We start from the raw sequence: 16,022 nt of genomic DNA, 5'->3' as shown, positions 1-16,022 counted from the left end.
TTATTTTAAGAATTTATTACTTTTTTATATCGCTATATCATTTCTATTTTTTAGTTTTCATTTTCATTTAGTTTCAGTTGCTTATTTCTGTTACTTATTTTACTGCTAAAAAACGACTTTCGGTTTATTGCTAATGCAACATTTCTCCTTTATATTTCATTTTCATTGACTCCCCCTCCAAATCTCTATTCATTTATTTTTTACTGGTAACCAAACAGTTCTTGACCACCATAGATGGACGTCAAAAGTGCTCCAGGACGGTTTGCTGTCCTACATTATTCAAAATATCTTCTTCTGTGTTCAACAGTAGGAAAATGGCTTTTTATATGTGTTTGTTCTGTTGAACACAAAAGAAAATATTTTGAATAATGTAGGACAGCAAACAGTTCTGGAGCACTTTTGACGTCCATCTATGGTGGTCAATTGTGGCCAAGAACTGTTTGGTTACCAGCATTCTTCTAAATATCTTGTGTTCATCAGAACAAAGACATTTATACAGACTTTTTCCAAGTAATATTTAGGTCTGCAATTTATTACATTTAAATTAACAGAAATATTTTAATAGTTGTAGTTTTAGTAAACTAGAATAACCTTCTTGGTTGCTTGTTTAGTAAAAAAATAGCAAGTTTGCATTGATTCAGATTCTGCAGAGTGTGCTAAATGCGGGCGAAATGAAGTGAGTTCCTGAGTGTCGAGAGAAAATAAAGGGAGACAGGGAATATTTAAGGAATGCAAGTCACGTGTAAAGTTAGAATGACTCTAAGGGTCCGTGTGACACGGATAAATGAGAGTCTGCTCGTGGAGTATGAATCGTGATACAGATGTTAGAGGTTTTTTAACCTTGACTTATATTTGTGTAGATTACTCATGAAGTAATTGCATGCACGCATGCGACGCAGGCACATGTCAGTCCTGTGCAGGATGTGCTTAGTTTTGCACATCTGGGTGAGGCTCTGCAGAGACCACAGACTGCCAGGAATGCCGCCCACACTAAACGTATACACACATGGCTTCTGGACATCGTGCTCAATCTGAATTAGATGCTTTTTAGTTCATTTTAAACTAATTGTGTTAATTTTTTCTTTCTTACTAGACGTTGACATGTAATGTCTAGCAAAGACGGTTAATAAAATAAATAAATATGCCAAAACTCTCTTTCTACGCAGCCGTCCTGGGCCGCTGAAGGAACAGGCACAGTCAGTCGTGTCTCCCAGCAACCTCCCCGAGGACCCCGAATGTCTCACGGTGCCCAAGTATAAACGAGACCTGGTGCATAAACTGAAGATCTTGAGACAGGAGCTGTCCCAGCAGCAGCCTCAGGCGGGACACTGCCGTATCGAGGTCTCACGAGAGGAGATCTTTGAGGTGAGACCGTCTTTTTACTTTCAGGAAAACACCATCGCCAATATGCAGTGTAACTACATACACAAAGCAGTACAGTTTATTATAAAAAAGTGTGTGTTTTTTTTCACTAAATGAGCACAAAGCACAGGCATCTTTTTATTTTTGGTTTTATTTATTTGCATTAATTTAACATTTTATAGTATCGATCGCTTTTGCGCCGGTGTCACGCTTGCGTCACGACATTAGCTGGAGGCAAATCAAAGGGAAACTGGAGGCGGCCAATACAAACCAGCACAGATTCAGCTACAGTCTCCAATTTTATATTTTAACACATATCTGCTGCCATTGCCAACGTCAGCTGTAGTTAAACACAATAAAATGTGCGGACTGAACAGAAACGATCATCAAAAATTAGGTTTCACTAACATTTAAGACGAAAAAACGATTGTCTTTTGTTGATGTGGATTGTGATTTGTGTCTAAAAATATCTCACGCATGCCGAAATAGCACATAGGGTATACTTTCCTCTTGCTCAGTGGTTAACCTTCGTCGTCAGGAAACTGTCGCAGGCATCTATAGATGTATACGCTCTCAGATTATCTTTGCAATACACGCTTGGTTTCTCTTTCTGGAGGTAATCCTAACAGTTCGTCCCTGGAACCATTGAATAGCGCGTACAGGTCGGCCAGGTTCCTGACGTTAAAGTCAACTTTTTCAAAAATAATCGCGGTCCTGGACAGGGAGTGACTTACATGTTCAAATTGAATCTGATTTTTTTTTCTAGTCATTGTCAAAAATCAAGCTAACAAAACGTGCTACATAGCATTAGTAATGCAGTCGTGATCTTTCTGCCTCCACCTAAGCTCCGCCCACAAAACACATCACAATGTTTACTAACAGCAAAGGCGTCTATTGTACTACACAGAACGGTATTTACCTACATATTCAGTACTGTGAAAAGGTTTTTGGCACATTAGATATTTACCAAAAACGTATTTTAAAGGGATAGTTCACCCAGAAATGTGAATTTAATTTACTCGCCCTCTTGTCTTAATTTAACCTGTTTGACTTTCTTTCTTCCGCAGAACACAAAAGGAGATATTTTGAAGATTGTTGTTAACTGGCCCTCATTGAGTTGCATTGGTTTTGTGGCCATACAATAGAAGTGAATGGGTGCCGACGATGTTCCTTTACCAACTTTTTTCGAAATATCATCTTTTGTGTTCTGCCAAAGAAAGTCATACAGGTTTAAAATGCCAAGAGTAAATGATTATTTTTGGGTGAACTATCATTTTAAGATGTGTGCCAGTATAAATATCACAATAGATTTCAAAACATTCAACATTTACAGCAATAATTAATATTTTTGTATGAAGAAAGAGTCCCCCAGCAGACGGTTTGGCCCACACAGAGCTCTAATCCACGAGTCAGTCTGGGATTAAATGAAAACAGCACAAAACTGAGACCGCATAAATCCATAAGAACTATTTCTGAAATGCATTAAATGAACTACCTGAAAACTACTCTTATTTATTCTTTTTATTCCTAAAAGATCTCACTTATTATGATTATAATTAATTAACAAAAAAACATTTGGAAGTCTGTTTGGATATTTCCTGCATGCAAAAGATAAACTGCAAAAGCGTGCTGGGATCACCTTCTTTAAAGAAGAAATGTTTGTGTGACATACTTCATGTTTCTGAGTTGGTTAAAACAACAATTACGCCTCCCCAGTTTCCTTCGCTCGACTTGAAGCAATTTTTGGCGTGTGTGGGTCTGTTTGGTCATCTGTTTTGGGGTGTTTGTGGGCGTTGAGCTGGACGCACATAGACATTTCTGGATGCCGCATTCCGACATGCTGCGTTCTCTCCCGGTGGACGAGCCTGGTCGCTTAACCCCATGAAATGTACATTTCTGTGGCTTGTAGTGTATCATCTGTGAGGCTGTTCATTATGCTAGAGTATTCGCAAAATAACCTTCAACCTAAATGCGCACATACTGTATATAGATAGACCTCTTTTTAAAAAGTTAACGGTGGTCCCGAAGCACTTCCTGTATCATATTAATTTATTTTTAACTCTTACAAAACTTAATCTTAAAAAATATTTTTGTTTAACATCCGATTATACATTTTCTGTTGGTCGTATTTTATCCAAATGTTTGTGTAGTGTTTAATAAACTGAAATGGGAAGTTATTCTGGACCAGCGTTGAACATGAATTGCTTACATTTTCTGAAGGGGTCTATAGCACAGACCAGTCAGTAAAGTTTTTTCATTGCTGTGATTAAAATGAAAGCGTGTAAGAAACACATCAACAAAGAAAAGGAAACAACATCAAACATTACAAAGAACCTCAACACAGTTTTTATAGTTTTTATGGTTTTCACACTGATTTGGTCTTTTCAGTGACTTGTTTTTGACCATTTGCCATTTTAACCGTGTCGTCAGGAATCGTACCGGCAGGTGATGAAGATGAGGCCGAAGGACTTGTGGAAGAGGTTGATGGTCAAGTTCAGAGGAGAGGAAGGTCTTGACTACGGAGGAGTCGCGAGGTACGACTTCTACACCATGCACATTACATTATAACTTTCCAGAATCGTTTACGTGATCGATTCATCTCAAGTCTCAAAATATGTACTGAAAATGTGTCCGTAAATTGGATTGCAAATGCCATTTCATGTCTACTTTTAAAGATTGTGTGTCCATCTAGTGGTAAAAGAGAGTATTAAAAGTTTGCTGCTGTTCGACCTGTCTTGCACAACAACCAGTGTTACCCTTTTAAATGGTTCCCCCCATTACTTTATATTGATAGGATGTGTGTGTTTTAGGGAGTGGCTGTACTTGCTGTCGCACGAGATGTTGAATCCGTACTATGGACTGTTCCAGTATTCAAGAGATGACATCTACACACTACAGATCAACCCTGACTCAGCCGTCAATCCGGTTAGTCGACCGATGGCCGTGTTTTGACCCTGCCATGCTTAGTCTCGTGAGCCAAATTTTACATAAGTTTTACTGAAAATATCTTTGTCTTTTCCAGGAACACTTGTCGTATTTCCACTTTGTGGGTCGGATTATGGGAATGGCTGTTTTTCATGGTCATTACATCGATGGGGGCTTCACTCTGCCCTTTTACAAGCAGTTGCTAGGGAAACCCATCACTCTTGATGACATGGAATCAGTGGACCCGGACCTCCATAACAGCCTCGTGTGGATCCTGTCAGTGTGCTTTATATTCCTGTCACATAGTCTTTGCTTGTATAAAATACTATACATGTCACGACTAGTGTTATATAAAATTGTGTCATGTACACATACAATATATATATATATATACACAATATATCTCAACTCCTGGTTAGTTGACAAGTAATATTAATTTATATTTAGAGATTTCAGATCAGATTTCTATATATATTGAGGAGAGTTTCAAAAATCATGCAAAATGCAGTTTGATTGATTTTATTGGAAGGCACAGTAAAAACATGATTACATTTTTTTTTATTCATTTTGGAACCAAACTTCATATTTTAGATTAAGATTTGTAATGTATTCTATTCATTTAATATGAATATGAAAATAAATAGAAAAGAAAAGATTAAATATAAAACAATATAAATTAAAATTACAAATAATAAATAAACATTATAAAAAACAATTATAATATATATATATATATATATATATATATATAATGTTAATATAGACAGCATATATTGTTATAAATCATAATGAATAAATAAATTATCAAAATAATAAATTATATATATAATTATAATGTATTTTTATTTGTATCGTTTTTATACTGTATAATTATATAGTGAGATATTTTGTTTGAAATAGTTTGCATGTTTCTAATCGTGCTTTAATGTGTATTTATATTCATACAAAATTGCATGAATATAAATATAGGAATACAATTTCATAATTATATTATAATTAGAAAAAAACATTAAATGGTTTGCATGGATCAAATATGCAGTTTTTAATATTTTTGCTATATGTGTCAATTTAATTCTATACATTTTATTAAACATATACAGTTTATAAATGTGTTATTATATATAAGATATAATATAATGTTAAAATAATTGAATATATAAAATAACAAATAATATTAAAATAATTATGGAAATTCTATAAATAAAATATTCATAATTATATAACTATTAGTCAAATGTTGTTTGAAACTGTTTGCATGTTTTAATAATTTTTTTGGTATACGTGTGTATTTAGAGACAATGACATCACTGGGGTGTTGGATCACACGTTTTGTGTGGAGCACAATGCTTATGGAGAGATCATTCAGCACGAGCTGAAACCCAACGGCAAGAGCATCCCGGTTACCCAGGACACCAAAAAGGAATATGTCAGGTGAGCATGCCATCAAAATCTAACTGATTCATGCTTTCACTTACATTCAGGTGTGTGCACGCGTGTGTTGCTTCCAAACGTCATCAAGTGTGTTCTCTGTCGTTGTGTAGGTTGTACGTGAACTGGCGATTCCTGAGGGGCATTGAAGCTCAGTTTTTGGCCCTGCAGAAAGGATTTCATGAGGTCATCCCTCAACACCTTCTCAAGGCGTTTGATGAGAAAGAGCTGGAGGTATAAACGCGTCAAGCATCTCAGTGAGAAATCAGTTTTGATTGATTGGTCTTAAAACTGGTTTCTCCATTTACATTTTGATGGCCTGGTCATTGCCAGTGTGCTGTCTTTAACAGAGCCATTTTACCGTATTTCTGTTTCCTATGGGATACAAAGAGGAAAAAACTCAAATGAATGATAGTGTGGTGTGCTTTGCTTTGCTAACTCAATGTTCCTCTCAGCTCATCGTGTGTGGCCTCGGTAAGATCGACATTAACGACTGGAAGTCCAACACGCGACTGAAGCATTGCACGCCTGAAAGCAACAGCGTGAAGTGGTTTTGGCGGGCGGTGGAGTCGTACGATGAGGAACGGAGAGCCCGACTGCTTCAGTTCGTCACCGGTTCCTCCAGGGTGCCACTGCAAGGATTCAAAGCCCTGCAGGGTATGTGATGTCACTTCCTGAAGCACTTTGCATAACTTTAATTTTGTGTACAACCATGGCTTTACAGGTGCTCGAATTCACAAAAAAAATGTTATGTAGTAACGCTTTCAAACTGGACTTGAGGTTATTTTAAATATGACGATTTGAGGATGGAGATTTTAATGTGTTGATGTATTCTGCACTGCAGGTGCGGCCGGGCCACGTCTCTTCACCATCCACCAGATTGATGCCAGCACCAACAACTTGCCCAAAGCACACACTTGGTAAGCACTTTAATATGAAGATGTACCTCACCACCAACATAGGTTTTTAAATGCTGGTGGCACTATTTAATTGTTAGTAGATTTGTGATCCGAAGATCGCCAAAAAATCATTTTCTGCATTAGAGACAGCATTTCACAACCGCTGTTTGTCTTATCTCTCTTTTCATCCTAGCTTCAACCGTGTTGACATTCCTCCATACGAGAGCTACGACAAACTCTATGACAAGCTGTTGACGGCCATCGAGGAGACCTGCGGCTTCGCTGTGGAATGATAGTTGCTCCGTAATGCCCACAAAGCAAGCTTTCTCCCGGCGGGGTGCACCTGTCAAGCAGCCGTCGGAAGCGCGGGTCTCGCGTTTCCCCCCGCGGAAGAGGAAGTCCAAACAGGAAGGCCTCAGGAAGGGTGGATTATAGCGTAGCACTCTCGGCCTGATGCTGCTATAAAAAGTCTTTGAAAAGAAGAGAAGAAACGACTTATCTTTTCAGCTGCTAGTAACTCTTTAACAATTTCCTTACTATTTTACGGATCCCCCTCTTCCTGTTTTTTGTTTAAGTTCATAAGTTGATTTTTTTTCATTAAGACAAAAGATATTAACAGTATTTCATGTAGCATTTGTACCAACTGACTTTAAAAGAGGCGAGAAGGACGCAGACAGCTTTTCTGCATAAGCTGATGTAGAAGCACTACTGTCTTCATGCCAGACGGAAGGAAGACGCCGGTGTCAACAAAGGACTGCAAATTCTGCCGTTTCGGACTTGAAGCTTTTCGTAGTACCCGCAAAACCGTTCTTGTTGTACAGGGTGTTGATGCTCGGCATGCTGGTGCGCTAAGCGACTGTAGGAATCTGCAAGATGTATTTTCTTACAATCAGGGTCAATTTTAAGCCCCCCACTGTTTTGGGCTCCCCTACATTAGACAACAGAGTTTGTTCAAAAGTGAACGAATCACCAAATTCTTATGCAGGTAGGTAGTCTAGCTTTATTTTTATTTGGCGTAAGGGGATGAGGTTAAAATAATAAAAGTAAACAGATCTAATATATTGACATCGTCGCAGAGACTGTCCGAGAAGCAAACTAAAACACAGATCCGATGTGTAGTCCCTAAAGGTTGACATTGGCTTGCTTTGAATGTCCAATTATCATTTTTTTAAGAAAAGAAATCATTGTGCAGAAAATCATTTTATGATGTCGTCCTATTTTTACAAATTGAAAAGTCTCAGATGTCAACAAAACCCTTTAAAATTTAAAAGTACGATGCAAAAGTATGTCCATGGCATTGAGATGTGAAATGTCTTCCATTTCATACCGTCTCATTACGATGTTACCATTTTATTTTATAAATTTTCTGGCCTGTTTTCAAGAAGACCTGCCATTGAAGACGACATGCAATTGTTTACCCCGCCTCGTGGAAATCAAGGGAGAGTGTTGTTTGTATCACTTGTTATTTTTGTAATTTATTATTAATCCAATGTAGTAACAACTTTTTTCTACCATACAAAACTGTCACTGGCCTTCAGTGAGCGTTACAAATGAACCGCGAGGTGGACAGCTGTACTAAAGAAGAATACATTTATAGAAACACAGTAATTGGCATTAGCTGTAAATCTTAGCAGAATACAACAGAAGCATGTCTAATGTGCTCTTTGTAATCCTCAAAAATACACGGCTTGGAACATGAACTGTTCCTTTAGGATTATTCAAAATGAACTGCATCAATAAACGAATGCAGTTTTCTAAATATATATATATATTATATATATATTGTTGAATGTTTCTGAGATGCTGCCTGTCTATAGCAATCCTCTATGACCATGGACTGTTGTTAAGAGTTTGCATACGCTGAATATGAGCTATACACCTTTTGTTACTTTTTTATAAACTGAGTTAAAAAAAAGAGAAAAAAAATAAAGAAGCTTATGGATGGATCAGTAAAATATTTTGAGATGGTGCTTTGTATAGTTATAGAATATTGGTCATATATGTGGATCACTGACTGTCACTTATCTTTAATTTAATAATATTTGAAAGGAAAAAATACATTTTGCACACACACACACACACACTATAATGGCTGTATATAATAGGCGAAATCTATTTACCAAACTCTTTATGGACTGAATGATTATATATTTCATTTAACTCTGGTGCACACGTAAGAATCTCTTTGTCTTCTCTTCTTTTAATATTATTATTATTTTTCTACTTGTATAGGTCAATAGACCTCCATGTGGACTGGCGGCCAGTTGACATGTTAGATTTTAAGACGTTTTTTCCTTTATAGCATGATTTACTGGCAACACTTCTAACTTTCACAGCTGACCGGTGCAATTTGCTACATGTAACACACTATCATTTTTTGTAAGAGTGTTTTATTTTTGTGTGTAATTTGATCTGATTAAACTTGCTTTTTTGATGGGATAACAGTGGTCGCCTGCTTCTGTATTACTGCACCATTGTGGTGAAAAGGGCATATACTATGTTTGATATTTATTTACTTTAATGAAAGAAAGTTCTTGAATCGTCTACTCACCCTTGTGTCTTTCCAAACCTGTGAGAAACAAAAAAGACATTTTTCAAAATATATTTTGCGCTCCATGGAAGAATGTGCCGTATACAGGTTTCGTGACATGCAGATAACATTAAAGGTGAACTATCACTTTAAATTGTTTACCTGTTGTTGCAGTTATTGGGTTGAAGAGATGAGAATTATCTCCTGAACATTGTGTCCAAGCTTCACAGTTCCATTGTGATTCAAGGCGGGTAGTTAAAAGCATGGTTTTGGAACAAAGGGGGAAGGATCCCCTATTAAAATAAGAAAGAAACTGTGCTTTATTCTGAAAGGCGCCTAGGGTGTTACTGTCACCCTTTTAGCAAGTATAGGTGTCCGACTATTTGACAACGATAGATATACAAGTCCGAGTATCATTACCATTTTTAGGGTTACTTTTCTAAATAGTTAGAGATACAATCATGTTTTTATTGTGTTAGTTAGCTGTATTTCTTTGTTATTGTGGCTTAAATAAATTCAAACCAACTGCAGTTTGGTTTATATTCATTGGAATGCACAATAAAAAATCATGACTTAAAAGCTGAGTTATCACATTTTGGAACCAAACTTAAAATGTTTAAGATTTTAAGCCATGCTAGGTATTTTTGAAGAATGGACACATAATGTAGAGTTGTTCTTCAGTTGGAAGCAGTAGTCCAAATAAATTGTCTTTTTTCTTTAAGGGCAACATGGAATACAACAAACGTGGTTGGGGCAACAATGTATTTATAAAAAAGTACATTTAAAGTCACCATGAAATCAAAAAGGAAAATTCAAGTTGTTTTACAAAGTGTTACAGTGATTATTAAATGGTTCATCCGTGCACACCTTTAGTTTTAAAACAACAATTTGCACTTGTAATCTTTAATCAAAAACATTAAGCTCCTCTCCCCAACGGGCATATATAATTCCTGTTTGTATGTCTTTTCTGTATTTTGAAGAAACGGATGTTATGCAGCCATGTTTGTTTGTAAATCTTGATAATTTCAATAAAAAAAACTCTTCCCCACATGACATCAGTAAAAGAGGCATTTTTAGCACTTCCCTCCAGGCCCAACTTACAACAAACCAATCGAAAACGGAAGGGCATAAAAGCTACTACAGTTTTTCTAATTTCAGAAGTCGTTTCACTCGGATATACGTCACAATACGGAAAATAAAGTCAATTGCAACTTCCGTTTCACGGTGACTTTAAAAGTGTACCTGATAAAATATACTACATACCTGTAAAACATTTATTTAAAAACGTTTATCACAGAACACCCATTTTAACACATTTTTTAAAATAAATGTTTAATAGTAGACACAACTGGGCCAAATGCACAGAAATCATTTTTTACCAATAGGCTCCTGTTCACCAAATCTATGTTTTATGTACGTAATATCACGCGACATGAGATTTATCAAAGTCTCATCGCAGTAGTTTTGTTTTCAGTAGTTCGGTCTGAAGTCCCACGTGCACGCATGCGCAGCATCCGATTGACGTCAGCGATCTTCCCGGAAGTCCATTCCTCTTCCTATAAAGTCCGGCGATCTCGTGCTGTGTGCGGCGGTTACAAACACGATCCCGCAGCTCTACTCAATAACGGCCGACTATTATATTTTAATTTTATACTTTCTACTTAAAATATGCCCGGATATTCAGACAGAGACCGCGGTGGCCGCGACAGAGGGTGAGTATTTTGAGTTATCGTCGTGTAAAATGTGCGTGCGTTCTCCGGTTTAATCCGAGGGGAATTTCTAAGGTTTACCGACAAAACTCGACGTTTTGTTGATGCGAATTATCATTCAGTCATTATTTGGTCAAATTGTTTTGGGATGGATGAAGATAGTTTAGTGTTTTCATGGTAAATCGAGAGATAAGGCGGTAGTCTCGTTTTTGGATACTAAAATGGCGGCTCAAAAGAACGTCTTTAGCGTTTAATTATTTAAGACGCACATTAAAACGGTAACGCGCGTGGTGTGTTTTTGTTTTGTTAATCTCTTTCTTGTTTATTGTTAAAGAACGTTGTTATTTTGCCATGCGTCTCTGGTATTGTAAAATGCCGGCCGGTTTTTCCCTCTTTGTCTTCTGCCTCTGAGCAATAAAATGGCAGCGGCTTTAAAACGTGGCGCAGAGAAAAATGGCACGATGCTATCTGAAACCAAAGCGACAGTCATCTATTATTCATACATTTTCCTTTGCTAACCTTGACTTTGTATATTTTGTGCGAGAAGGGTGATATTTCTGAACGCATTTAGTATTCCCAAGGCGATCTTGGTAACGTTATTTGTCTAACATCGGTTAGCGTGCACGTGCCGAATTATCAACTTTCGTTACTGCGTTTTGGTTCTGCGAAGTAACTTGTATCTTGTAATGTAATTAAAATGTTGTTCTTCCAGATACAACAGTGGTCCCCCACGTTTTGGAGGCAGCCGAAATGGACCTCCTCAAGGAAAGAAGTTTGGGAATCCAGGTGACCGGCTCAGGAAGAAACACTGGAACCTGGACGAGCTTCCCAAATTTGAGAAGAACTTTTACCAAGAGCACCATGAAGTTTCTCGGCGGACACCTGTAAGCATTTTTAACACTTTCTGGGTTTTTTGTCCTGTATTTGAAAGAGTTTTAAGGTTTTGTTTTTTGTATTTTAGCAAGATGTTGACAACTACAGAAGAATCAAAGAAATCACAGTGAAGGGAAGAGAGGTTCCCAAACCCATTATGAAGTTCCATGAAGCGAGTTTCCCAAGTAAGTTGATGAGACGTTGGGTTCCCAAATGGTGAATTAACTTTTGCAATTTTACTGATTTGCTTTTATTTTTAAACAGACTACGTGATGGATGTGATCCGCAAACAGAACTGGACTGATCCAACCCCCATCCAAGGTCAGGGCTGGCCAGTAGCACTAAGTGGGAAAGACATGGTTGGCATTGCACAGACTGGATCGGGGAAAACACTTTCGGTACGATGCATTTTAAATTTGTTCCTCAATGCTTGTGGTTGAATGGGTTTTAATGAGCTTTGTTTTTGCAGTATTTGCTCCCTGCTATTGTGCATATAAACCACCAACCATTCCTGGAACACGGAGATGGCCCGATTGTAAGTTAACACTTTCGTTTGAGCACAACGGTAACTGCGTGTTAGACAACTGATAATGACGTCTCTCTTCTGGTAGTGTTTGGTGTTGGCTCCCACTCGTGAACTGGCACAGCAGGTCCAGCAGGTGGCGGCAGACTACGGCAAAGCTTCTCGTCTTAAATCCACCTGCATCTATGGAGGAGCTCCAAAGGGACCTCAAATCCGGGATCTGGAGAGGGGTATGTATGGAGCGTTACATCTCTTAACTAAAAAAAATCCCAATGATCTTTCAATTGTGCATGTGCTAACACTTTCGACTTTCCATAGGTGTTGAAATTTGCATTGCCACGCCTGGTCGCCTAATCGATTTCCTGGAGGTTGGCAAGACAAATCTGCGAAGATGTACCTATCTTGTTCTAGATGAGGCTGACAGGATGCTGGACATGGGTTTTGAACCCCAGATTCGAAAAATTGTGGACCAAATTAGAGTATGTCAAATCAGATATTATTTTTTTTGTTTTTATGTCGTTGCTCGTGATTCAGTTATTATCGTCCTGTTCCCCTGCAGCCAGACCGACAGACTCTGATGTGGAGTGCCACATGGCCAAAAGAGGTGCGGCAGCTGGCCGAAGACTTTCTTAAGGAGTATGTGCAGATCAACGTTGGTGCCCTGCAGCTCAGCGCCAATCACAACATCCTACAGATTGTTGATGTTTGCAACGATGGAGAAAAAGAGGACAAGTGAGTTTAGTTTAAGATCTTGGTGCATCTCATATTTAATTAACTATTTTCAAGCTCTCCACTGATTTTGGTTTATTGTTTGGCCATCGCTGTAAACTGATTGTTAACGCGGTCTCATGCATTCCCTGACTAGTTATACTGCTCTACAAGATGGGTTTCCACTGGTGGTTGACTTCCAACACATTTAGTGTAATTGTGCTATGATTAATCTTTGCAGGCTGCTGCGCCTTTTGGAGGAAATCATGAGTGAAAAGGAGAACAAGACTATAATTTTTGTCGAGACCAAAAGGAGGTGTGACGATCTCACCAGGAGAATGCGCAGGGATGGGTAAGAAACTGCTCCGCCCTGTCTGAGACCATGTTTCAATTGCAGCAAGGATTTAATTAGCATTACCTGTTTTGTAGGTGGCCTGCAATGGGTATACATGGAGACAAGAGCCAGCAGGAAAGGGACTGGGTCCTTAATGGTATGCGTTTACCACCAGAATCTTAAAAAATGTACTTTAATTTGCTTGATTTAACAGTGTCTCCCTTTTTAGAGTTTAAATTCGGCAAAGCCCCCATCCTCATCGCCACAGACGTTGCCTCCAGAGGCCTAGGTTTGTTTTTACAATTTTATCTAGTTATATCTTATAAGTGGTAACTTGTCTTTTACTATTACCATTTACTTTAAGTATTGCTGTTATCTTTAACTGCTGTGCCTTTCTGAGCCCCTCTCACCTGAAGGTGGAGTCTTGGAGGCAGGACCTTGGCATGACACATCCAGGTTCACCGGAGGGGTAAGGAGCTCCTCTGTGGAGTTCTGCCTGTCTGCCAGCCAATCAAATTGCATTCAGGGGTGATTGGAGCTCTGTGTTTTGGGCGTAGTGCAAGTGGCCCACAGGGTGACGGCATACAACGGAGAAGTGCGGCACCGCTGGGTGGTCGCACTGCGTCCAGCTAGCAACTGCTCTCGCACAACAGATTGAACTGTTGTATTTACATTTTCCCAGCCCAGTTTTTTTACGTCTATGATGCTATAGAAGTCCGTCATTGGTAGGACTGTTGTCTGAGGATTCTTAACAGGAAGTAACAGGAACAAAAATTTGGCATGCTTGTTATTTTTCCATTTTTTTCACAACGAGAGCAGTTGCTTTAATCTTCATGCCTCCGCACCGAATGCGATTACCCGGCTGGTTGATGCGTTCCCTCCTCGCTGGCTTCAGTCATGTCGAGTCCTGCCAAAGAGAATCATTTTTTTCAAGTGAGCACCGGTTGGTTGGAAAGCTTGCCTCTACTGTAGAATCAAATTTAAGCCTTTAATCTGCCTCGTTTTTGAGAGCAAGTTGAGTCTTGGCAAGATGCAGCAGTTTGTCTTTTGAGGAAAGTTGAGGAGTTCCGTACACATTTGTAGCAAGAATAGACTTTAAACGGGACTTTTTTTGTCATTTGGAGCTCCTGCCTTTCAAATGACCCTGATATTAACAATCCTTTCCTCAGCGTGGTAAGTAGATGTCCCACAATTCATTGCTTCCCTTGCTAACATGTGTCTTTCCTGGCCGCTGTGGCGGCGTGCCTTTCCGCACGCCTCTGTTCCTGCCATGGCGCATCCGTTTGTTTTAAACAGATGTTGAAGATGTCAAATTTGTCATTAACTATGACTACCCCAACAATTCTGAGGACTACATTCACCGCATTGGCCGTACGGCTCGCAGCCAGAAAACTGGGACGGCCTACACATTCTTTACACCAAACAACATGAAACAGGCACAGGACCTCGTCTCTGTCCTCCGCGAGGCCAATCAAGCTATTAACCCCAAACTCATCCAGATGGCCGAAGACAGAGGAGGTAAATCCAATTGGTGAGATACAAGAACTGTGGTTTAATCTGCAGGCAGTTTTCTCATTTCACACTCTCTCTGGTTTTGTCTTCTATTTGTTCCATTCCCTGCTTTGGTCTAGCAGTGTGTTAATTTTGATATTCTTTTGCAGGTCGTTCCAGGGGAGGTCGAGGTGGAGGGTTTAGAGATGACCGTCGTGATCGCCACACTGGCGGCAGACGGGATTTCAACAGCTACAGCCAAGACGGCCGCAATGACTCTTACGGACAGAAGAAAACGTTTAACAGTAAGCCTCAAAACGGGTCTAGCAGTTACAACAGCGGCGCAAATTTTAACGGGGGTTACGGCAGTAATGGACAGTCTAACTTCAGTGGTGGCGGTCAGCCTGGCGGCTATGGAAACCAAGGTTATCAGAACCAACAGTTTGGTGCCAACCAAGGGGGTGTTCAGAATGGCATGAGTCACCCCCCACAGTTCCCCCCCTTTAACCCCCAACAGATGCCACAGTCTATGCCCTTTCCCATGCCCCCTCCTGCATTCCCACAGTAAACGCAGTTGCAATTGTTTCTCTTAATCTTTAATCGTTCTGTTTATTATCATATGTGTAACTTTATTTTTACCAAGCAGGGTTCAAAATGTACGCGCATCACAATATAGAGTCCCAGAGTCTGCTGTGCAGGATTTTTTTTCATTTTCCCTTTAGTTGTGTTTTTTCAGTAAGTTAATTATTTTGTACTATGTGGAGTTAACCACGAGGGATCCATACCTGTAAAATGTCAAGGGCCGTTTAAGGCTATTGCATGGTCCTCAAATAAAATTATTAAAAATAATCTTGTGTCTTTGTGGTTTGATTCATTAGCTGGGATGCAATTCTGGTTAAGTTAACTTTCATGTTTGGTTGGACATCTTGTTTTTGCACTAATGGGCATACCTTGCTGATTCTGTCTTTGATAAGAGCCTGGTTGCAATTTCATGGTAGTACTTGGTATGTTTGCATGAAGTGTAACGTTAGCAAAGGCTGTTTAAACAGGTGGGGGAGCCAGGAATCACAATGTAGTAGGGCCCATAGAAAATCAGGGGGCCGAGCCTAAAATGCATCTAAAATCGAAAACTTCACCCGCTTATTCCACAGTTGAATCAAGAGCATAAGCCTGTATATTGTAAGTGCTAAGAACAGCTTTAGCATAATGACCACACTCGGCACAGCAGGACAGTAGTGGA

The 16,022-nt window shown here is 39.1% G+C and overlaps 2 protein-coding genes across 3 annotated transcripts in view; both read left to right on the top strand.

Annotated features, from left to right (window-relative positions):
• smurf2 (SMAD specific E3 ubiquitin protein ligase 2) overlaps positions 1 to 7,089 on the top strand; it is a 34,054-nt gene extending 26,965 nt beyond the window's left edge. The window contains exons 12-20 of the mRNA XM_079455962.1: positions 1,167 to 1,365; positions 3,793 to 3,896; positions 4,173 to 4,287; positions 4,385 to 4,563; positions 5,581 to 5,718; positions 5,829 to 5,949; positions 6,171 to 6,372; positions 6,560 to 6,635; positions 6,808 to 7,089. Of these exons, the coding sequence (XP_079312088.1) occupies positions 1,167 to 1,365; positions 3,793 to 3,896; positions 4,173 to 4,287; positions 4,385 to 4,563; positions 5,581 to 5,718; positions 5,829 to 5,949; positions 6,171 to 6,372; positions 6,560 to 6,635; positions 6,808 to 6,907 (1,234 nt within the window). The 3' untranslated portion in view covers positions 6,908 to 7,089. The remainder of the gene's footprint in view (positions 1 to 1,166; positions 1,366 to 3,792; positions 3,897 to 4,172; positions 4,288 to 4,384; positions 4,564 to 5,580; positions 5,719 to 5,828; positions 5,950 to 6,170; positions 6,373 to 6,559; positions 6,636 to 6,807) is intronic.
• A 3,552-nt stretch (positions 7,090 to 10,641) lies between these two features.
• Positions 10,642 to 15,640, top strand: ddx5 (DEAD (Asp-Glu-Ala-Asp) box helicase 5). 2 transcript variants are annotated; one of them, XM_079456987.1, is made up of 13 exons: positions 10,642 to 10,856; positions 11,566 to 11,737; positions 11,815 to 11,911; positions 11,991 to 12,124; positions 12,196 to 12,261; positions 12,338 to 12,479; positions 12,568 to 12,728; positions 12,809 to 12,981; positions 13,199 to 13,309; positions 13,387 to 13,448; positions 13,521 to 13,580; positions 14,588 to 14,809; positions 14,953 to 15,623. In XM_079456987.1, the coding sequence occupies exons 1-13, from the start codon at positions 10,813 to 10,815 to the stop codon at positions 15,348 to 15,350; spliced, it is 1,842 nt and encodes a 613-aa protein (XP_079313113.1). In that variant the 5' UTR covers positions 10,642 to 10,812; the 3' UTR covers positions 15,351 to 15,623. The 2 variants fall into 2 exon arrangements, with proteins under 2 accessions (XP_079313113.1, XP_079313114.1); XM_079456988.1 differs by having other exon boundaries at positions 10,652 to 10,856; positions 14,588 to 14,822; positions 14,953 to 15,640.
• Positions 15,641 to 16,022: the final 382 nt, after the last annotated feature.

This window comes from Barbatula barbatula, assembly GCF_947034865.1.
Source record: "Barbatula barbatula genome assembly, chromosome: 5".
Classification (NCBI taxonomy): Eukaryota; Metazoa; Chordata; class Actinopteri; order Cypriniformes; family Nemacheilidae; genus Barbatula; species Barbatula barbatula.
This window is presented reverse-complemented; position numbering and strand designations above follow the sequence as displayed.

What these genes read in the sequence shown, in the direction of transcription:
- ddx5 (XM_079456987.1), top strand. Translation starts at nt 10,813, where the DNA reads ATGCCCGGATATTCAGACAGAGACCGCGGTGGCCGCGACAGAGG. An exon ending in AGGAGAATGCGCAGGGATGG is followed by an intron (nt 13,310 to 13,386) that starts GTAAGAAACTGC and finishes CCTGTTTTGTAG; the next exon opens with GTGGCCTGCAATGGGTATAC. An exon ending in GATGGCCGAAGACAGAGGAG is followed by an intron (nt 14,810 to 14,952) that starts GTAAATCCAATT and finishes ATTCTTTTGCAG; the next exon opens with GTCGTTCCAGGGGAGGTCGA.